Source organism: Osmia lignaria, chromosome 9 (assembly GCF_051020975.1).
Source record: "Osmia lignaria lignaria isolate PbOS001 chromosome 9, iyOsmLign1, whole genome shotgun sequence".
Classification (NCBI taxonomy): Eukaryota; Metazoa; Arthropoda; class Insecta; order Hymenoptera; family Megachilidae; genus Osmia; species Osmia lignaria.
Window position 1 is genome coordinate 12,532,907 of NC_135040.1, and position 23,469 is coordinate 12,556,375.

Here is a 23,469-nt window from a genome sequence, read left to right on the forward strand (position 1 = left end):
TTCATATTTTTTTTATAGCAATTTAATTGCAATTTTTTTAATATAACCTACAGGTCTGAACCTATGTACATTACGGAATAAAAATAATTGCGTTAAAAGTTACTTTCCTGTATCTAAGATTCACTTTCTACGCGATACAAGTAAACAATAAAACATCATGAATAATTCAAAGTGACATTTATCAAAATTCGTAGAGTGGTCTTTCGTGTTTTTTCGGCATTTATTTGTAAAATACCGTTTGAAATAGATTATTTAAAAATCGTAACATTTTATTTTTATTCATATTTTATCATTATCATTTACAAAAAAAAAGGTATTTTTTGTCAACATAATATTTTCTTTCTTACAAACTAGAATATTTGGTTAGCCGTTATATCGATACACATAAATTAATATCTATTTCTTCTAATAATTTGAAACTTTTTAAAATAATTTTTCAATTAGATGAAAAATGATTACTGTTACCATTACTGATCACTTGTTCCAGCTGTTTAATTCAGTCTGTAACTCAACATATAAAAAGACATTATTTGATTTTTAACGTTCATTAACATATACAAATCATATATTTACAAAAACTTGGCATAGGTAAAAAAGTATTCTATTGGAAAGTAAAAGATTGTATGCATAACAATTTAAAACGGTAATCTGCTTTAAAATGACTTTACGCGTATGTACACAATGTTGCAAAATTCTGAGAAGATTAAAAATATTGAATAATAATAAAATTCAACGTATGAAAATGCTCTAATGTTTCAGTATAAAATGTGCTACTTGTAACATTATTAAAACGTCCTTTTTTGCTTTGTACTTACATACTTTAAGAATTCTATAATATATAACTTACTTTTCCCTTTTCAATGAAAGAATTTCTGCTAACATATTTTTAATTGATCGCGTTTCTTCTATCAAAGAAAATGTGTATCACAAATTAACTGACATAGCAATACTGTTTGAAGATAAATCATGCGGCTTATTCATCTTCCTATTATAATTTCAATACTGTATGCTGTGCTTGTTTGATAACAATAAATGTTTAAACCAATTAGTGTACGCTGTCGCAATGACCATTAAAAAGAGAGCCTTACATCATTATAAATAGTATGAATATCAGTCTGTACATGGTTTAAAGTACTCGTTACAATTGTTCACGTATGTACTTATCTACGAAAAAGACTAAAGTAGTATACAAGCGTTTTTTACGAAATTCCTTTTTTTGTGATTCTTTGTCTTGGCACCCGGCCGTAAAACTATGGTACCATTCCCTGTATTCCGGCTACACGTGGATCCGTTCGGACTAAAAGCACCTGCAACAAAATATAGATAAAATGTACATACACATACATACATACATATATTTTTCCATCAGTCGAGATACTGCAGTCTGTATTAAAAAAAATAATTAGCCGTTTCCTTTATAGTACAATATTTTACACTCCAATTTCATCTTCATAATAGTATAAGGTAGTTGTATGCTATAATTAGTGTATTCTATTATCTGTACATGCTGTAATCGTTTAGACTATTAATTGTATAATTTATGTTAATAAAAACAAACTGTTACGCCTAATAAAACACTTTATCGTAAGTTTTTATGATTCTTCACCTTTTATCCGGTATCAACACTTTTTCTAAATCAGAATTAATAGGAAGTCTGAGTTCATCAGATCCGCTTGATAGGAGTTAACATATTTCAAAATATTCTCTTTGAAATCCTCCTCTTCCTCTAGAACTATTAATACACAAAGCGAACAGTCCATCCTTTGGGCAACGTCCGACAGCACTTGAAAAATATTATCCAGCTTCTGTGTACGTGTATAGGCACACATACACTGGTAGCGTTATTCAAGAATCAAGATCGATGGTTACGGTCACGCGATCGGAAGATGTATTTACACATTACAGGAACGTATAGTACACAAAGGGTTTTACTTCTGAAGGAAGATTTCTTATTGACCAATGAAGAAAAGAATTCTGATTATTTAAAAAAATATTCTGGTACTTAAGAAATTTTAATTCTATTAACAATTTCAATTTTCTTCATTTCTACTCTATGCTAGATTGTCCATTGCGTGCTTCTCTGCACAGGAAGCCATAATCGTTGATCAAATACCGAACCAAGGTAGATCACCTGCTAAATCTGGGCCAACATTCACCCATTCCCCAGTCCTAAAATTTTTTCTATCCTTCAAAATGCTCAGCGAGTATTTCACTGGTGAAAGAAAGGAAAAGTTAGTCAGAAAGAGTGACAGAAGAAAAATAATCATAAATTAGTGTTGATAATAAAGAAAAGCATAAGCCAATATTTAGAGCCGGGTTAGAAGGGTTAAAGACGAAGAAAGGCATCAGGATCAACTGAACTTGTAAGCAGAAGCGTGCGTATCCGGTGCAGTTAATACATTATGCATCTTCTTGAAGAGTTTCCAAGAAAGACCACTGTTCTTTTTCCACGGCTATTACAAGGTTAAACAACTGGTCAGTAGTCTGTATATCTAATCTACCATGTGTAAAATTAAGTATACAGGGTGTCTCATAATTCCTGTAACACCCGGAAATGGGGGATTACTGGCGTGATTCTGAACAGTTTTTTCCTTTACCAAAATGTTGGTCGAAGCTTCGTTTTTGAATTATTCACGAAAAACACTATAGCCAATGAGAGGGCGCGTAGAGCGCGCGCTCAACCACAAAAGTGTTGGCTCTGAACCGCGCTCGATCGTAGTCGTGAACAAACGCATTGGTACAGCGTGGGTATCGAGGGAAGCATGCGTCTTAAATTAACACGTTGAATGCCATGGGGGTTACCGATGACCGGCCTCACAACTTACACACGCCTGAATAATTAAAAATGAAAAAGAAATAGAAAAACATTATTTTAAGTAATATTGCTATGGTATAAATAATTTGAAATGGCAAATAGAAAGCTTGAAATTTGAAAATTAATTATTACTATCCTTAAATAATAATTAGAGTTTTCACACGTCCCATAAAAAATGCTCAATTTCACTGTGGCATTCAACGTGTTAAGGGGATCGTCTGGTGTGACTGGTTGTTTTCGGCGGTTTTTTCATGAATTTGAAATAAAAAAACTATAACATATAGTTTTGTGATTCTTTTTTCATATTATTTATTAATCTTACAACTAAATTTATAAGAAAGAACCCCTTAAGAACAATGTGGAATTATTTGTTATTCATGAATAACGAACGCGTTTGTTTACGACTACGATCGAGCGCGGTTCAAAGCCAACACTCTCGTGGTTAAGCGCGCGTTCTCATTGGCCAGTGTCTTTCGTTAATAATTCAAAAACGAAGCTTCAACCAACATTTTGGTAAAGGAAAAAGTTGTTCAGAATCACCTCAGCAACCCCTCATTTCCAGGTGTTACGGGATTTATGAGACACCGTGTATATATTGTTCTCATTCGGTACGGATCAATGAAAGTACAGTTTTTTTTATTATCACTTACTTATTACAGAAGGAGATCTAGGCCCGGTAGAGTATAATCTCAGGTCGTCTTGATAATCGTCGTCGCAGCGGCGCATCTCGTGGAGACATCGCGACGCCAGATGCCGGAAGACGCTCATAACACCGACATCCTCTTTCACGGATGTTCTTAGGAGCTTACAACCTAGGGCACGACCGAGCCTCTCAGCCTCGTCCCTGGAACAATGGTATTTCGCTCGAGATTTCGCGAAATCGCGAATCGCTAATTAAAGAAGCTAGGCTAGTTACGCTTACGGATCAATGACGCACTGATCAACCAGGTCCATCTTGTTTTGTACAAGAACCGTGGGAATTTCACCGCACTCGTTTTCCACCTGCAAATTAGAAAGAAAATGCTCCTTTATCAGTATGCGAAACCGGATTCGATGTTTTTCTAATTAACGTTAACAAACTAGACGATCTTTGTGAACATTTCGTGTACGCGTAACAATCTTTCTATTCTATACTGAACTGCTACTGCAACTTCTTTCAAACGGGTATGACAATTAGCATCAAATTGCATTCTCAGCAATTGCAAGGGGTGCAAGCAGAATTAGGAATTAAATGACCCTCTTGAATCTCTCCTTTTTTTTTTGTAATAATAAATCAAAAGATTTCATTTTGATTCATTATTGTAGATAATGAATCTTCTCCTTTGAAAGAAACAAACGAGAATGTTTTTCGAAACGAGCGATTGTGTTGACAAATTAAAAAATTATTATTTTTACACCGTTTAACCGTACTAAGTTATTAAAATTAATCTCTGGGCATCGGAGAAATAACAGTGTCGAAGCAGATCAATCACAACTCTGTTCGCGACGATTTGTACTCGTTCCTGCCGCAGTTACACCTTTCTCGTCTGTTTCTCTGGAGTTTAATAAAAAAGAAACAAGCGAACATACAAGTTTCTACGAAAGGAATTCGAGAGCGTGTTCGATGATCTCGAACGACAATCAGAATCGCATCTACGGGTAACATTGAATTATTGATAAAAATACACCTTCGACGTGTACACAGTTTTACATCGATGAAATTTCAATCATTCGCCTCGTTAGAATATTTTGCCTAACGTGCGCCGCGCAAGAAAGAAATCGTAAACGAAACACCATATAAAACTACCATCCTGTGAGAGAGAGTATACATTTAAGGTATCACAGTTGCCAGCTATTACAACAATCGCGTGCATTCTCTACTTCAAACTCGTTTTACACGATCGTAAAGGAAAGACAGATAGATTCTATAGACTTATCATCAGAATTGCTACTAAAATGCAATAAAAAGATGTTTAATAGTAGGGTAAATCAGCTGGTAACTCGTCAAATAAAATGTTCTATACAGGATGTTGATATACTAACTGATAGAATATATTAAGAAAAAGAAAATAATTGAAGGAAGATATACGATTGAAAATTTGAAAACGAAAGATAATAAATCCTTTGTGATATACATGGAATTGAAAAGAGACACCCTGTATATGTTACCGTTTTTGGGCAAAGTATGAAATATCCGAATTTTAATATTATATTAATTTTTCCTAGCCATTATATAGAATGACAAATGCTATTTAGGCAAAGTATTAAAATAGAGTCGTGAAGAGTCTTTTATTGAAAAGACATATAGGAAAAAGATAGAAATACAAAATAAAGTATAGGACTTTCTTATTGAGGAAAACAAGAGAAAATAAAATATGAACCTACTTGCTGCAACAAGGAAGGAAAGAATTTAATTTAGAATTACACTTAATCGTCTTTTTTACAAAAAAAGTAAAATTTGAAAAGGCTTTCATTAAAAATACATAGATGAAAAAAAGAAAATATCACGTGACATTAGAAACACCATTAGCGGGAGTATTTTATATTTCGCCGGTTTGTCTTTTGATATTTCATAGAATGTCTAAGAAATGTTTTGCCCAAAAATACCATTCAAAAGACAAATATCGTTATTACAAATTGTTGGTATAACAATAAACTCCATCCTCAGGAATATCCCAGAGGAACATAACGAGTGTCCCTAATTGGTCGATGGACGGACGACTGAAAGACGTACATTAGTTGGCAAAAATGATGTAAGGCTGCGGCGACGGTATCCGTGGTAAACGTACAACCGTGGAACGACTTAAAATCAGCCCTTGCTTTAATGGCACCTTCACTTTCACATTCCACCATCCGTCGTGGCTACCTACGGAAACGTGCTTGCACCGGTTCACGACTATGTGTATGTCTCTCAAAGTCGTACCTTCAGCTTCCACGAAGGAATGGCGTCGAAGGAATCTCTGTCGGTGGCTGAATAAGCGAGCACGCAGGCATGGGCGCCGCGATAATAAGCAGCGGTGATTGCGTCGAATTCCTCTTGACCCGCGGTATCCCACAGCATCAGTCTCACGTCCTCGCCGTCCACCCTGTGGAAAGAGAGACAAACGTTAGTTAGGGAATTCTTGATAAGTGACCTTGAGAGGTCATCGATAACCTCTTCCAGGACATTCGACGCGTGGATACTTTGATTTATATTCCGTCCAACGTAAGAATAACCTCAGTTCTCGACCAGTTTTCGACCGATCTGCGCACCCCCCACTATTACCTACCGATCTGTGCCGATCTGGCGCATACGATTAGTCGCGACTCTAACCCTACCGGCAGGGCCGGTTTTAGCAATATTGGCGCCCTGGGCAAGATTATCGTGGCGTCCATTCATGAGCTCAAAATTTTTAAGAAAAAAGACAAGGTAATAGTAGTTAGATTGTAAAAACTGTTAAACTACATAGCAGATTTACTAGTCTAAACGGATATAAATGAATAAATATTAGGGACACCTGACTGCAGCGCCCCCTACTGATTATCCGACCGCTCGCCTCCCTAGCGCCGGCCCTGCCTACCGGTCTTCTACTGATAATGTTACTGCCCAAATTGGGGGCGATATCGGTGTATAAGGAATTAATTGTCACCGCGTATGAAAAAAGAGAACGTATGCGGTTAAGTGGGGGCTTCGGACGTCGCGTCGTTGCATTGCGCCTCCTGTCATCCAAGCCATGCGCGAAACGAGGTTATTCTTACGTTGGACAGAGTATAAATGAAATTTTTCCGAACCTTTTTCACCTGAATAGGGACGGAGTCTAGGATAGGAAATTCTCAGGGATAAGGAATCGTCTACCCGGTAATTTTTGACCGAAAAAGATCAAATAAGCTTTGTTACGATATTAAGGTAAATCTTGCAGGTTGTGGAAACATCCGATATTCGGAGGAGGTGAAAAACAGTAGCCGTAGTCATTTACGCGTACCAGCTGTTTGGAAACGTGCTAGCCTCCTGCTTCACGAACGGGAACTTACTGACATGAATTACGGCGCGTCTGGGCTCCTGAAAACATGATAGCCTCCTGTTTCGTAAACGGGGAACTCATTCGGATGATTTACGCGCTGTAACTTACGAAACTGTGCCGGCCTTCTGGTCTTTCCACCTGTGATTCCTGTGTACGCGTAATTTTCATTTCTGGCAATCAGACTGATTTTTTCATTTTATTTTTAATCGAAGATCTTAGAGCAAGAGAGATTTAGCTTTATTTTCGACAACTGTTTAGTTATGTATACAATTATTCTACATCGTTTGGTGCAAGTTTTTATTAAATCTAATAAAGAATGAACGATTTATTGGAAATTTTAAACCCATTTCTACAGATAACGACGACAAGCAGATTCAAGAGTAGGATAAATTTTTAAAATTTATAATTCTAAAAAATAAATTAAATTCTATTCTAATATTAAAGTTACGAATATAAATATAAATTCTTCTAATATTGATTTCACATATGTACTCTTAACATTCCTCGACCTATAAATTAATTAAAATCGGCGAAAAGTATGGCGTGACGAAGGTTACCGTGATTATAGGTAGAAATATTCTTGTTACGGTTGTTGCATATGCATGAACCGTTTACATTACCTTTTTATTACCGTTTCCCTGGAATAAATTCGTGGAGGTTGAATTTCACGAAAGCCACCGGTCGCATCGATATTCGTATATAATTAACAAACCGTACGATGCACCGTTTAATTTAAATCCACGATCTACTTAAGAAGCGTGAAAAGGAAAAAGAGAAAGACTCGACCGCATTTCTCCCAAATGAACCCGTAACTCGATTCGCGATCATCCATTATCGCATTCCATAACCGCGATTCAACGAAACTGTTCCAATATCCACTCATTATTCGCTTTTATTGTTCGACATTAATAATTTATGAACACCGTACAAAATGCCTCAATGATTTTCTGTTCATTCATTAAATCACTAACGAATTTAATAACAGGATTATAATTATTTGTACAGCTTTACGATCGGAACGAAACGAAAAGGGTATTGTCGGCATCTCGAAAATAAATGAAAAATGATAAAACGATGACTAAAGGCATCGCGTCGTCCCGTGGAAAGTAATTAACTGAAAGGTAAGTATAGGTACGAGTAGAATGCACTTATTATGCATTCTTCTTTAACTATATAGTCTTTAATTATCGTCCGATATCACAGCTTCTTATCTTACTATATACTTTTAACAGCACGAAAAGAGAGACTTATTTCATTCCGGATATTAATATTCCCACCATTCGTGAGATATTTTCTACGTGGATGAACAGGGAAATTTGTTGCCAACAAAATCGACGATTAATTAGTCGATACGGCTTGTTCGTGCAGAAACAACAACATACTTCATCATGGAACAACTTGATAAAATTATGATAAAATGGTTTCTCTTTGTTTTATTTTCCAACTTACTCGATTTCCCGTTCCAAAAAATCCACGCCGATCGTTTTCTTGTAGTCTCTCGTGTATGTACCTTTGCAAAACCTTTGGATCATCGATGATTTCCCTACGGCACCGTTACCGACTATCACCACCTGCAAATAAACATTTCCAGATAATTAGAATGACGGAAAAAACTCGAAGAACATGAAACGTAATGATCAAGGCAAAAACTACGTGATTTCTTGATCGAACTAAACTGTCGTTACTGTCGGCTGCAATAAATCATTTCGTCGCAAATGATGTATCGGTACTGTCTGTTATTACAAGCAATTTCAAATTAGAGACAGCCGCGCGCACACGCACGATCATCTGGAAAAGGTTGACTTTCTATGCCTGCAGGTCAACATCGGGAAGAAAAAGTGTACGGGTTCTGTAGTTAATATCTCTTGCAACTTTCATGTCAGACAATTGGCTAAAAATCACTTCTGTCGATTTCATTTTATTTTTATTTCTTGTTTCAATTGTTATGGAGATATACATTTAAATAGATTAATTTTAAATAGATACTTCAAAATAGCGGTTTAATTCTTGAATATAAAGAGTTTCATATATTAAGGAACAGTGTAAAATTTAGAAAATGAAAATAATATGAAATACGAGATTAACACGTTGAACGTCATGGGGGTCACCGGTGACCGGCTCCGGAACTTATACACGACTGAATAATTAAAAGAAAACAATAGAAAACCATGATTTTAAGTAATATTACTTGAAATTTGAAAATTAATTATTACTATCCTTAATAATAATTAGAGTTTTAATACGTTCCATAAAAAATGCCCCATTTCACTGTGGCGTTCAACGTGTTGAAGTAAAATTGAGCCTCTCTCCATGGTCCGCCATCCGAGAGTTAATCCTTAAATATAATGAATCTAGACTTAGACCAATACTGTAATAGATAAGACACCCAATACCTTTACCTTCTTTCAATAAAAAAACATGATATTATCTATAATTTCATATTTGACCTAATTTCTTTCTGCATCTTTCATAAAGATCTTTCTAAACTTTCCCTCATTCTTCATATCTCCATTTGCCACAGCATTTCTAATTGAACCGTCGTCTGTTCGTCGCTCGAATCATTAGAAAATTTTCTTTATTCAATTCCAGCAATAAATCATAATTCCCATTAAACATATTCGATACGTGTTTTCATTCTTCGATTCCAACATACATGCAGAAAAGAAAATGTGTTCGAGGACGTACATATGTACGTGGTAAAGTAATCGATGGAGCGTCGTAAGAAAGCATTGAATATCAATAGAAGATTGTAAAACACGTATCGACGATATTGTCAAACGTTAAACTTTATTGCATAGCGTATAAAATCGTTTCGCTGTTGACAGTAATGGATCTCAGCGATTTAGGACACGATTCGATGCTATTTTCCCTGTCGATGATGTACCATCTAACACTTTACACGGTGGATAATATTAACCCTCGAAAGAGGTTACCAAATAAATTTTCATTATTAAACTGTATCATCTCCTCGACGCTAAATGGGTATTAAAAAAATAAAGAAAGCCATGAAAGATTTTGTTAACCATAAAAATCCTAGCAAAATCATTATTTTATTTAATACAAAGACACGGGGAACGTACTTAGAACCTCGCGCGAATGCCGTTTATGATTTCAGGTGGATTAACAGTTTTTCAGGTACAGTTATTGGTCGACTATAATTTCAGGCGAAGAAACCGAGGAAGTACTTAATTATGAAGACACTCTCACCAATATCATAGGTATGCCATCAATGTCCCCCGATTATAGAAAATATATTACTGTTAAACGTCTATGTAGCCCGTCGAGGAAACAAACATTCGCAAAGTATTGGTTTAATTAAAATGCAGATTTTATCTGATTCCACTTTTCTTTCTATCTCGTAGCGTCAGTCAACCGACTTAATACGAAGCTACAAATTCTTACGTGTACGGGAAGTTTTCATATATATCATTACGTGAAGAAATCTGTTAAAAAGTCCGAAGTCATGTCCGTTACGTTAGGGTGTCGTACATTTAAATAATTCTGCCAAAATCGAGATAACGGTGCGCCTAAAGCAAGAAGTAGGTTAAGTCGATAAGGGCCCCGAGTTCACGTGAACCGGTCGTCAAGATCGAGCTCCTGTTAAGAGCTATATTATAACAGTGAATCGCAATCGTATTCTTTCCCCCTTTTCAAAATTTATACTGTCCACGGATTACACGAAGTCCCACGAGAATAACGCAATCTGATTGGTCCTGCTCCACCTCACTCACACGTGACATCGACCGTGACGTGTGATTGGTCGGAGCGATTACATCTACCAATTAGGCTTATATAAAACTAGGGAATCAATCGATGACAGTATTTTCATTAAAAAAGTATCGATAATTAATATCATCCGTCGGTAATAATACAAAATGAAATCCTTTTAAACACCATCATCACCCAATATTAAATAGCATTGCTAATTAAGTGGATAATTAGTTTGAATAAAATCACGAAAGGCTGCGATAATTAAAATCACGATTTAATTTATTTCGAGTGCTCTTGATATTGATACGATACAATTATCATAGATATCATCTCACGTGAAGTGTGGGTCAACAACTCTGATCACTTAAATCACTTCCGTTATTCTTAAAAATACGAAAAGAAATTTTATTCATAAAAATTGTACGGTATCGAGGGCGCTGTAATGTAACAGTAATTATTTTTTTATTTCTAGGTCGAAGATCTTCAGAAATTTCAAGGTCAACTGAAGAAGTGAAAAATTGTAAGAGAATCGAATATTGTAGCAGCTCGAAAGGCTGCTTAAGTATACAACATGCTTGAGAATTTTTATAGCATCGTAAAATAAGAGCTTTCACAGAAAATATTTAAACTGAAAGCAGTACCGTTTCTTCGTATCAAGGTTGTCGAAATACATGGAATTCATCATTGTTAAACGAATCTTTCCATTAATAATAATTGAAAAAGTAATAGGATGTTGTATCATCGAGTGAACGGATCTCGTTATACTTTTCTATATTCAAATCTAGTCAATTACAATTTTCAGCTAAGAAAACAAGCGGTACGCTAATTAAACCGGCGTATGCTAATCATGTGAATTTCTGAAACAATCGAATTCCCCCTTCTTTCCAATTTTATCCGCGACCTGTAGCGCATTCTTTCGATTTTACAATCGAATCGAACATCCTACATTGCATAATCGATTTTTAGCATCGAGAAAGTACCTGCGGTGATTTATATAACGATTATATATCCTTCTAAGCGCAGTCTTTACTCAAAAGAAAAGTAACTGCTGTACGCACTGGTTCTTTCAACTATCGACAATAAGAACAGTAAAAGTAATAGGTGATTTTACATGAGCACATGCCTATGAAAATGTTAGTACCGTTATAGCAATCGAAAGATATATCGCAGTTCTCGATACACGATCGTACGATATTATACAAATTTTCATTATATTAATATTCTTTACGAATAGAAGTGTATTTCTTTGTAACTAGTATTATTAGAATGATATGATTTGAAAAAAAATTAACTTTCATTTCATATTACCTATCTGTATTGATATTTGAAACAACTTAAAATTATTAAATATATTCTTGTTAAGTTTTTTAAATACTATAAGTTATTCTATAATTATTATAATTAATAGGATATTATTATCTGTAGCAATTAAATACTATAAATAATATGTATATTATACTGTTTTCTTTGAATATCTGTAATTATTAATTATCAGTTATTTAAAAAAAAAGGGACGAATATTCCTAACCTATATTATATTTGCCGGTTCGATTGTGTACACATTTAATGTAGATCTGTCACTGCGCATACGCATTTCTGAAACTTGATTTGAAACGCAAACTTCGATGAAATAGATTCATTGATTGGAAAATACCCAACGTTTAGTATTTTTTAATAGTGTAATTCGATCATTTTCCATTTCAAAATAAAAAGCGAACGCTCAATTAAGAGTGGTTACGCTTCACATAAACAAGTAATCCATTTCCCTTTTATGAAGGCTACTTTAACGTATCCGAATACCTGTTTCAAGATGCGCTAACAAACGTTTTGTTTAGCACAACTATAAATAAGAAACAACTATTTTCTGTTCGAAAATATCAAAGGAAAAATGAAAATTAGACTTTTTGATCACCTTGAGTGATATCTCGAGTTCTTCCTCTCGCATTCTGACCGTAACGTGATTAGCATAATATCCAACTACAATATATCCCGCGATGTCTGCCGCTGATCTTTCGTGTGAAAATTTTTACTCTTAGCAACGATCACCTCTCACGATGTTTTAAATTGATCACCTTACACCAGGACCGAAGCATTTTTACGAATTTCAAATAAAACTCGCACACGTTTTTTTCACTTACGCGATTAACATTAAGCAAATATCCTGTTGCGACGATAAGACTACGTATACACGGGACACGCGAATACGCGCCACTAACTGACTGAACACCTGTACGAAACACCTGCCGAGACTAACTTTTTAGTAACTTTTCTAGTAACTTTCCTATTTAACACTTAGATGGATTGCCAACCGCTTGACAAAATTTAAAACTACAATGTATAAATTATTAATGACTTACATAGAAAAAATGGAAATCTTCAGATTAAAGTCCCCTAAAATCAATTTTTCTAACATCTAAACTAAACAAGTATTACAAAACTTTTAAAGTTTGATGTATATAAGTGTTTCTTTCCTTTATTTATAAAATATTTACACCGTAGAATACTACTACTACTAGAAACAAAACATACAGTTTAAATTTATTAAAAGCCATGTTATAAGTAAAAAATAATTTAATCTATAAAACATGTGTGGAAAGTGAATAAAGAATATAAAAAATAAAAAGGAAAGTAGTAAGGAATGTAAAAAATTACAAAGAAAATTAGAATTGCTTTCTGTAATATTTCTGAACATGCGATGTATGAATATGTATAGTATGTATGTATAAGTAATTACACAAGTAATGTTCATATATACTGTATGTATGCATACGTATAAAATTATAAAGTTGTATATAATAGTTATTACATAATACACTCATATACGAACAATTTTAATGATAATGCTATTTCAGTAACGATGTTACAGCAGTTACATTTATTTTCAAAAACTATTTTTTGACACAGAGGATTATTACAATACTTCACACAATTAATACTTATACATCAGTATATCCTCTGATCTTTAAATTAAAAAATTTGTTAATAAACAAATTAGTTTATCTTTTATATAAAAATTATGTAAATATTTTATGTATTAATGAAACCTATATATAAAAGAGCATTTGATTACATCCAAATAAAACTGTACAAAATATAAATATATGCTTATATAAAACTTTGTTTTTGTACAAAATCACCTGACATATTCTACAAAAACGACTTTTAAAGTTCTTATTACCATCAATTTCAATATTATTTGCTGTAATATAATTGTTTAGAACAATAATATAAAATAGTTTTATAAATTAATTATCAGACGACCACGACAGAGTTTTTAATTTAATTTTAGGAAATATGTATATTGTTTTTTATTACGTTTGAACTTCTACTATTTTTTTTTTCATGTTGTAAGGATAAAATAATAAGTTAAATAATTTTGATAAGAAACAATGCATTCAAACTGTTTTTGTCTAATTGTAAGTTTAATATTTATTTGGCAGTATACGTTTTAGATTTTCAATGTATTTAAAGTTATGAAAATATTCGCAATAGAATAGTGGTCTCTGACTAGACAAATTGTTTGATAATGATAATTTTATCTTTTATAAATATTGTAATGTCTTTTTATAAATGAGATAGACGTTTGTTTGCATAATATTGCATGAGTACACGATACGTTAAAATAATGAATTCCTTCCGAAAACAAATAAATGTCTATGAAGATAACATGACATTATATGTATAAACTTTAACGTAATGCATATAAAACACACCGTTTATATTTTTGACTCTACAAAATTTTTTTTTTGAAACTGAGAAATTATAAATCTAATATTTTTCTATATATTATTGCATAATTTTGTATTATTTAACTGTAAAATTTTAATTTTTTAAAATAAAAAAAAGGAAAATTTATCCTTTAGTTAAATTAATGATATCTAGTACAAATATATAAAATTGAAAAATTTAGGAATTTTAAAATAGTAAATTCACTGAAAATATACTCAAGTAAAATATAATAATTAATACTAATTTTGTAACCCTAATATATTCTACATGATTAAATAAAAAAATTTTGACCGTTAATAGTTTACATACTTATTATTATTAATACCCTTGTATACTTTCTTATGTTATTTTACACATTTACTATATTTTTATGAACAATTAAGGATAATTTTTAGATTAGATGCATTGCTTCTAGTTAATATGCATGTATTTTTTTTAAAGGATAATTGAGTGTTAACATATCCAAATGAGTTATAAAATGAATGTATTTAATGATAAATATTTAAAAAATTTGCCTTATATTTATATTGACTTAAACAGGCCACTCATAAATTTTATCATAGTATAATTATAATATTTCATAAATTCTGAACATGTGTATTATATTTTCAGATGTTTAACAACAATAAATTGCTTTGATGTTAATAAAATTAAAAAAAAATTAAAAAAAAAAAAGAAATGAAACTGAAGAAGGAATGATAAGTCAAGACAGATGATAATCCGTCTTATAAATGTATAATTCAAATTCTAATAAAATGTCCATTCAAGAAGATGGAAAGTTTACATAAATTGGCTGTGCAATGTCTGTGACTTCCTTACCTATGTCAAATATTTATAGTACTTCTGACAATTGCATGACAATTCTCGTCATGATTTATAACCAACAAATTCCTACTTTAAAAATATTAACTTCCATGGCTATTGTCTAGGGATAATATTAATATCAACATTTACACGTTTAGAATATACTTTCTTAAAATAAAATTTGAATTGTATCACCTTTTTTCGTTTAAATCATCGACGTTCCAATATTCAATTTGTTATAATAACTTGTAAATTGACAAACTTGGTCTACAATTTTATGGCAGCCAGAATATGTAACAAAAACAATTATTATAATCGTATTACTAAAAAAATAAATGGTATTATTTAAACCTGTAAAAAGAAGACTACTCTTTAATATAAAGTATACTTTTAAATATCACAAACATCCGGATTTTGAATAAACTATTAATTGTAATAATCTGCATTTTTCTCGTTGTAGATTCATATAGAATATTTTGCGTACCTTAACGATATTTTACTGAAACATTATAACCAAGAACTATAAATTATTTTAGTACTTCAATATGCAGATGCTTCCTTATACTCTGAGCCTTCCATAGTAAAGAAATCCTCGAGTTTCCATTGCAGTGTTTCGAAGGTTGGCCTCTTCATTGGATCCTTATTCCAACACTCTAACATAATATCATACAATGCGGTTGGACATCCAGGTGGGCATGGCATTCGATAACCATGTTCTACTTGATGAAGAACTTCAGCATTTGTCATACCTATAAACCAAACAATTGTGTATTTTATTTCTATATATTTTATAAATAATATATATTATACAATTTTGATTAAAACATTTACCCGGATATGGTATTCTACCGTAAGTAACCAATTCAGTAAGGAGAATACCAAATGACCATACATCAGATTTAATACTGAATTTACTATAATTTGCAGCTTCAGGCGCAGTCCACTTGATAGGAAAACGCGCTCCTACCCGAGCTTCATATTCATCTTCTTTGATCAACCTAGCTAAACCAAAATCTGCTATCTTGACAACATTTAATTCAGCTACCAAAACATTACGGGCAGCTAAATCTCTATGAATGTAATTCTGCGATTCGAGGTATGCCATACCAGCTGCAATCTGTGCAGCCATGTCAATTAATCGTTGTAGATTTAAACTTTTCCCTTTTCCTACAAGAAAAACGATTACATTAATATATAATAACATTTAACCGAATATGCGCAATGTAGTTTAGTGTAATTCGATACTACCTTGTAAATATTCTAACAAACTACCATTCCTCATTAGTTCTGTGATAATATAAATAGGCTCTTCTAAAGTACAAACAGCGTACAACTGAATTAATTTTGCATGACGAAGCTTCTTCATAATTTGTGCTTCTGCTAAGAAATCTTTCGGATCCATTGTTCCTGGTTTAAGCGTTTTTATTGCTACCGCAGTCGTATTATTCCATGATCCTTCCCATACTTCTCCAAATTGCCCTTGTCCTAATTTTCTCACAAATTTGAGCGATGAGCGATCTATCTCCCACTGATCCCGTGTGCGATGGCTAAGACCCTCGGTTACAGGTTTCTCAACCTATCAACAAAATCAAGTATGTGCCAATCAATGACTATTAAATACTATAATTTCTATTTTTTTTTCTTTAATAAGTACTTTATTGTAGCATTAATAGCAAACGCTCCTTTGAAATGTTGTACATTAATCAATAAGACATATAAACTTATATGTATACTAATCAAAGTTTAAAAAATTCCTTGAAAAAACTTGGAGCATTGATCTTACTTCATAATAATACAAACCTATTCAGAAGCCATTTAAAGATGTTGTTTAGGCTGCACAACTGCTCGTTAACTTTATAATGTTTTCATTATATGAAATAATAAACAGCAAGTTTATTTAAATGAAAATATCTAATCTAACAATTATGCCACAAAAACTAACATAAATAGTGGCTGTTATGCAAGATGCAAGTGATGAAAAGCAAATTGTAAATTATTTAATTTCATGCCTCTTGACATTCACGTGGTTTTAAAAATAACTAATTTCAATTTCAAAAAATACAGTAGTTAGTGTGTAGAAAGTGTATGAAAACTTCATGTACAGAAATCTGCATGTTTCTGATGGTAGATGATTTTTATTCCTGACATATAATACTTTTTAAAAGTTAATAATACTTATTTCTATAGACAAGAATATAAAAATTACATATAATTTCAGGAACTTAGTAATTGAACACTTATACACAGTCCAAGACATAAACTTATATGCTAATAATTCTTTTGTTGTAGAATATATACATTATTAACAAGAATGTAGCACCATATTTCAAGTACTTTTGTAACATAAGATGTCAGTATCTTAAAGTTACTGTATTTTAAATAAATAGGATATAAAGAACCCTATTGTAAAATAGTTAGTATAATTTTTAAGATAAAAGAAAACTTCAAACACTGAGATAATTATAATTTGACAAGACAAAAGTACTATGAATTTTTTGTGCACTAGTTCATTAAAAATTGTTCAGAAAATATATAAAGTTTATTAGATTGGAAGAAAATTCGTTTTAAAATTCTTTAATGTGCATACAAACACAAGAAAGAAATCTAAAACACATATTTTAAAAAACTGATCTATTAAATTTCATATACAAGATACCTCAAACCCTTGTAAAAAATATATTACTTATCATTTATATTACTGTATAATATAGCATAATGTAATAACAGTCTTTCTTAATACTTCATATCCTTACCATTTGTATAATCTATACAAAATGTACTAAAAGATATGAATAATTTTGCATTAAAAGTTAAGAGTATGTTTGAGATATCTTGTACACCAAATAGATTTTAAGCACACAATTATTAGTGATAGAATTTTGCAGTTTGTTACAAATTGTGCGGAAAGAATTTATGATAAATATTGTCATAATGAACGATATGTAAAAATAAAATATACAGACACAAGATAATAAATTTATTTTGTTCTTAAATGTGTGCTTTCAATTCTATTTCTAAGATGAAGCTATAAAATTTTAAAAGAATTTAATTTTCTAAATAAAGGATGAACTAATGTCTTTGAAACATAATTCCATATAGGACAGGCTTGTGCTATATGTACAGGCCAAAGACATAACAGGAAGCATTTATGTTAAAAAGAAAATTAACATGTTATGTCATATTGGGACATTCAATTTACCAAGAAAATCCAGCGGGAGGTAAGGTAAGCAATAACAGAGAAACAAACATAGTCTATTCAGAGATCAAACTTCGCAAGATTATTTATCAAACTAAAAGCTGTTTTCAAACCTTAATGTCTTTGAAAATAAATGGTAACAATGTACGGTACAATATATATATGTGTGTGTATGTGTATGTATGAGTGTGCATATATAATTTTTCATTTAAAAATTAATTATATTTTCTTAAGAAATCTTTATTTACATATGTTTAAGTATAGAAGTCTTATCTTGAAATCACCTTAATGTAAAGATTATTTTCTCTTTTTTTAATATCTTTAAATATATTCCCTATTGTAAAAAGACAAAATATAATATAAAATTCTTTAAAATACTGTTCTGTATTAATTGCAATTTCATTTAATGTTATCAAGCAATTCTTCAACAACAATTTGTTAAAAAATATGTGTAAATTACTATTACAGTTGTTAAATACATCACTTCATTTTTGACAGCAAAGTCTAACTGGAGTTTAGACAGTGCCATAAATATGTTAATACTTGTAATGTATAAATATTATGTAACAGTTTAACTAATTGTCCATATTATTTTATTCTATGCACAAAGTTAATCATATTGTAGATCTGTGTACAATAAAAATTGATAATATCATGCATTCATTTCTTGCTTTCAGTTTTAGGTTCACATTATATGTCAACGTATATTATGTTCAATATCAAGGGATTTCTGCATAGTAATGAAATATAAAATTTTAGCTTAAAAAAAAAAACATATAAAATTATATTAATAGAGATGGAGAAATTCCTTGATAAATACTTTTAATAAAAATTAAGTAATTAAGCAATACACCATATTCTTCAATAAAATAATCATATATTATTAAAAACCACTTTTATACATGCAGCAAGCTGTCTAAACTCCATTTATATGACATAAGATTACGTGGAATAATAATTTAACTTTAAACTTTCTTACCTGTACACAGGGTTTGCAGAGATTTACACATAATCCATCAGCATCTTTACTATAATGTTCAACAAGGTCCTGAAGATTTCTAAATGTGGTTCTTCTAGCAATGAAGAAACCTCCTTCGTCCAACTGTCTAATTCGATAATGCTTAACTGTATCACCATCCCGTACTACAAGATAATATAATAAAATTATAACATTATTTTATTATGGATTGCATTATATACTATTTGTGAAATGTATTTAACTTTGTTCTAGCTTACCTGAAAGAGAATAATCATTATGTCTACTTTCAGAATCTCTGATTAAAAATGCACCATGATCATTTTCAGGCAGTAATAATTTTTTTTCTGCTTCAATTCGTTTAATTTTTCTAAAGTACCATCTAAAATAATAACAATAATAATAAATTAAGTATAAGAAATTAGAGAGTGCATAAGAATTTAATGTCAAACTGATTAATGAAAAAATTAATTAAACAGAAAGTAATATAATACCTATCTCATTCGTATGTTTAAAAGGAAGCAGTGCTTATCTAAACTGATTAATAGTCAAAGGCAACTGTCCATGTTAATAAAGAATACAAGTACTGTTAGTGAAAGCAAGGTCACACTGCATAGTTCAGTATATAGAAAGAAATTTATTAAATGACAATATAACAAAGACCACAAAATAAATTTTATTGAATTGCTTTAATTAATATATCACAGTCATAGTGTTATTTCTGTATCTATTATGTATGTATGACATTACATGTAACTCATGTAATTTCTAACTGAGTACATAACTGTACATTTTTCATGACTACTATTTTAAATACACACCATTTAAATTTACACATTCAATTCATTTCCTATTAATGTGTACATAATGCAATGAAATATTGAAAATGTTATTAAAAATAATTACTGTTTAAAATTATATCTTTCTGTTATCATAAAATATATCAATACTCTTGAATGCATATTTAATTTAAAAAGAAATATACATATAACTTACGGTTCAGCTTCAATAGATTTTAATTTTGCGACATAATTACTAGGAATATATCCTTCTTGCCGGGTTCTTTTACTTCTGGCTAACCACCAATCTCCTTGAGTATCATTTAAAATTTCCAGATGTTCACCTTTTCTAAAACTTAAATCTTCATCTGTACGTGCATCATAGTCATAAAGTGCAACAAAAATTTTTGCTGTTGGCACATCCGCATCTGGAATTTGTGGCATAGGCCTAATAGGATCCGGAGGTGGCGTTGGCACTGGACTAGCTTGAGACGCAACTGCCTCTATATTAGGATTGCCTATTCTATCAGGCTTTTCTTTTTCTGTGTCTGTCGGACTACTGAAACAATTACCCATTTTTTTTGTATATAATTTCAAATTTGTCCAATATACAAATTCACCGTCACTGTATCATAAAATATAAAAATTCTTGTTGTAAGTTTCTTTCAATTATTTTCACGTTTGATCCTTCTGCATGAATACTGAGGAATGGTTATGTAAATATAAAATTTTCATAATACACATGTCTTGCTACAACTTTTTAATTAATTAAAAAATTTCTTGTGAATCTATAGAGTCCACTTATTCAGTACAGCACAAATGTACAAGGTAAACACTAAAGTACACTTTGGTTTTTAAAATGTTTGCATAGAAATCACTTTAAAAAAATGAAGAAATGCAGAGAAGTCTTTAAAATACGATATAATTCGTAAAATTGACAACTTTTTTTCTCGAAGCTTCTCTTCTTCTCAAGAAACTGGCATCTCTTTCATCGGCATCTAACATAGTAAATGTTCACTAGGAATTATTTAAAAGTTTTAGTAGAGAACATAATAAACAGAAGAGTCCATTTAAATAGTCATTCACGACAATGACACCTTATCTCATCTGTGCCTAACATTACTAATATAAAAAAACAGAGGTATGCTCGATTGGTGTACGCATTTTCGTCAGATTCGCGCTGATCCAAGCTTAACGTCATAATATGGCCCTTCTGTATTTCAAGTTAGGTTGTAGATCACCAATTTTAGTATTAGTCTTACAATTGAACACTACTTACAGGAACATTAAAGCTATTTCGAACAATTGTAACATTATATATTGAAATATTCAATCATTATCAAAATGCTGTTATACAAATAGTAACTTTATATTATATAATAAGGATAATATAAGAAAGAAATAATAAATTTACACTTTGAAACGCTTGATTGTAAATACGGAAAAATAAGAAAAAAAAAATTTTTTTATCGTATCACTTTGCAATTTACTGATTTTTATTTAGTTAACTATAAATTGCTTAAACAACATAAAGAATAATAATTTATACATTTTCACTTGGAATGATACGCTCGGATCATTTTTGGATCATGCGAACATATGCACATACATATAAGCATACCCTGTTCTTGTATCAAGAATAAAATACTGTATAAACGCATAAAAGAATAAAAGCATAAGAACATATTTCTAAAGACATACGAAATAAAAATCTAAATTTAAGTTTTAAATCAGTGCTTCTACAATCTTTCTTCGATAAGTTTAAAAAAAAGATGATGATAATATAGATAATAAAATAAGTTATTGCATAAATGCAGTATGTTTCTAAGAAAATAGAGAAAAGAGAAAATAGTATTGCTTTAGGAATAATAGAGCCCGCCCGATTTGAACTTGCTTCACCGGTCCATCATAATATTTTAACATTGTAAGTTCTCTTACACCGGAGAATAATATTTTCTTTATCGTCGATATTTTAGCACTGGCACCGCGTAATCACGAGAGTCTTCAGAAGCACAACAATAAAAAATCATTAAAAGAAACGTAGATAGCATAATAGAAAGTAACAACGTCGCCATTGCATTAAATCAGATCCGTCAAAATCCTAATTTTCACATGTGCGATGTCAAGAACTATGAACTACAAGACACACCCACAATTTATCATCAAAAAATATAATTAAGAAATGAACGTATTCCGCAGAATATTTTAAAAAGCTTCTATAATTATATTTTTCTGGAAAATAAACACAAAAGACGAACAAACTTCTCATGAGAAACCGACGGGGAGGTGAAAACACCCATGGTGAAGGTATCCAGCGGAATACAGCTTTCGGTTGAGTTCGGCTATAAAGCCGATCTCGACCGAACCTTTACCATCCCCAACAAAAGATGCAAATCGCTTGAATTACTATATATATGCATAATTTTTTTATTCATACATATGTCCTGTTTTAATAAATGGGATAAAACATTATTCTTTTCATCATGATTTTTAAAATAAATATTTTAATTCTTCGATAATTTAAAAATTCAAGTTGTTGAGAAAATTAGGTAACATAATTGATTAATGTATTAGAACTTCCTTGTCAATTTAATTTGTATTAAACAAAAAATGAACCATATTTGCCAATATATTAAAAAAAAAATTAAATGATAATAAACGAAAATAACAAAACGCATGTTTTCCTTTCAAAGTACATATTTTTTAGTTTTAAAAAAGATATAAGATTATAATTTAAATTTTAATTCCTGACGTAAATAAAATTGAGAAATAGTGTATATAAACTTATTTAGTAATTTCAATGAAAAAAATCAACAAAAAATACTAGAATTTTGTATAAAGAACAATGCTATCGTATTTTTCTAATTTTATTATACCAATTACCGAACCGTTTCATTGAATTTGTATAGCACTTACAGATAAGCATTTCACTGTCAGACACTAATGTATATCTCAATACAAACGTTTGAAAACATCAACGCGTTGAAATAGCATACACCGCGATAGGTAATGTACATTATCGATCAGTTAAATAATAGGAGATATATTGTTGCTATATGTAACTATTTAATTATTACCTGAAATATCTACTGAAGAAACGTTGGAGGATTCCATTGCGAAATGTTTTAGAATGCATTGCAAATAATTAAGCTGGTACATTCACGTGAAAATAATTTAAACGTACACCACGTTATTTTTTTGTGAATTACGCGATAAATGTAATACTGAGAACCGTAACTATTGGTATCTGAGACTATACTGCTTACCTATTTCAAATTATCTACTTTACTTTTTTCACACATATACATATATTTATAGGCACATGTGTGCAGCAACGTATAAGAATATATCGTATCTTACTTTTATACATGTGTATATATATATATATTTCATTTATCACATTATCAGCTTACCTTATATCCAATTGTCTTTATATACAAATACATCATTGTTGATTCAAAATATTCTTATCAAGTTTA

At 31.1% G+C, this 23,469-nt stretch overlaps 2 protein-coding genes and 1 long non-coding RNA gene across 15 annotated transcripts; 1 reads left to right on the forward strand and 2 right to left on the reverse strand.

Moving 5' to 3' along the window:
- Window positions 1-1,166: 1,166 nt before the first annotated feature.
- Window positions 1,167-12,768, reverse strand: Rab23 (RAS oncogene family member Rab23). 2 transcript variants are annotated; one of them, XM_034334790.2, is made up of 6 exons: window positions 12,419-12,768; window positions 8,245-8,366; window positions 5,718-5,880; window positions 3,738-3,817; window positions 3,466-3,659; window positions 1,167-1,307 (listed from the first exon to the last, which is right to left on the reverse strand). In XM_034334790.2, the coding sequence occupies exons 1-6, from the start codon at window positions 12,449-12,451 to the stop codon at window positions 1,177-1,179; spliced, it is 723 nt and encodes a 240-aa protein (XP_034190681.1). In that variant the 5' UTR covers window positions 12,452-12,768; the 3' UTR covers window positions 1,167-1,176. The 2 variants fall into 2 exon arrangements, with proteins under 2 accessions (XP_034190681.1, XP_034190688.1); XM_034334797.2 differs by lacking the exon at window positions 12,419-12,768 and adding an exon at window positions 9,876-10,403.
- Window positions 5,874-8,238, forward strand: LOC117609009 (uncharacterized). The gene is made up of 4 exons (XR_004582483.2): window positions 5,874-6,632; window positions 6,694-6,946; window positions 7,801-7,916; window positions 8,028-8,238. It is a non-coding gene; the product is annotated as an uncharacterized LOC117609009 (long non-coding RNA).
- A 1,039-nt stretch (window positions 12,769-13,807) lies between the features above and the next one.
- On the reverse strand, window positions 13,808-23,244 carry Src42A (Tyrosine-protein kinase Src42A). 12 transcript variants are annotated; one of them, XM_034334649.2, is made up of 9 exons: window positions 23,068-23,244; window positions 20,208-20,549; window positions 19,472-19,593; window positions 19,215-19,378; window positions 16,288-16,615; window positions 15,871-16,206; window positions 15,524-15,788; window positions 15,235-15,306; window positions 13,808-15,153 (listed from the first exon to the last, which is right to left on the reverse strand). In XM_034334649.2, the coding sequence occupies exons 1-7, from the start codon at window positions 23,124-23,126 to the stop codon at window positions 15,580-15,582; spliced, it is 1,560 nt and encodes a 519-aa protein (XP_034190540.2). In that variant the 5' UTR covers window positions 23,127-23,244; the 3' UTR covers window positions 13,808-15,153; window positions 15,235-15,306; window positions 15,524-15,579. The 12 variants fall into 12 exon arrangements, with proteins under 12 accessions (XP_034190540.2, XP_076546002.1, XP_034191019.2 ...); XM_076689887.1 differs by having other exon boundaries at window positions 13,808-15,160; XM_034335128.2 differs by having other exon boundaries at window positions 15,235-15,390.
- Between the last annotated feature and the right edge of the window lie 225 nt (window positions 23,245-23,469).

Coding starts and splice junctions, on each gene's coding strand:
- Src42A (XM_034334649.2), bottom strand. CDS start 23,126: ATGCATTCTAAAACATTTCGCAATGGAATCCTCCAACGTTTCTTCAGT. Junction 19,594..20,207: donor AAATCTATTGAAGCTGAACC/GTAAGTTATATG, acceptor TTATTATTTTAG/ATGGTACTTTAGAAAAATTA. Junction 16,616..19,214: donor TCTGCAAACCCTGTGTACAG/GTAAGAAAGTTT, acceptor TTTTGTTGATAG/GTTGAGAAACCTGTAACCGA.
- Rab23 (XM_034334790.2), bottom strand. CDS start 12,451: ATGCGAGAGGAAGAACTCGAGATATCACTCAAG. Junction 8,367..12,418: donor AACTCGAGATATCACTCAAG/GTGATCAAAAAG, acceptor GTTTATTTGCAG/GTGGTGATAGTCGGTAACGG. Junction 1,308..3,465: donor TAGATCTCCTTCTGTAATAA/GTAAGTGATAAT, acceptor ATTTTGTTGCAG/GTGCTTTTAGTCCGAACGGA.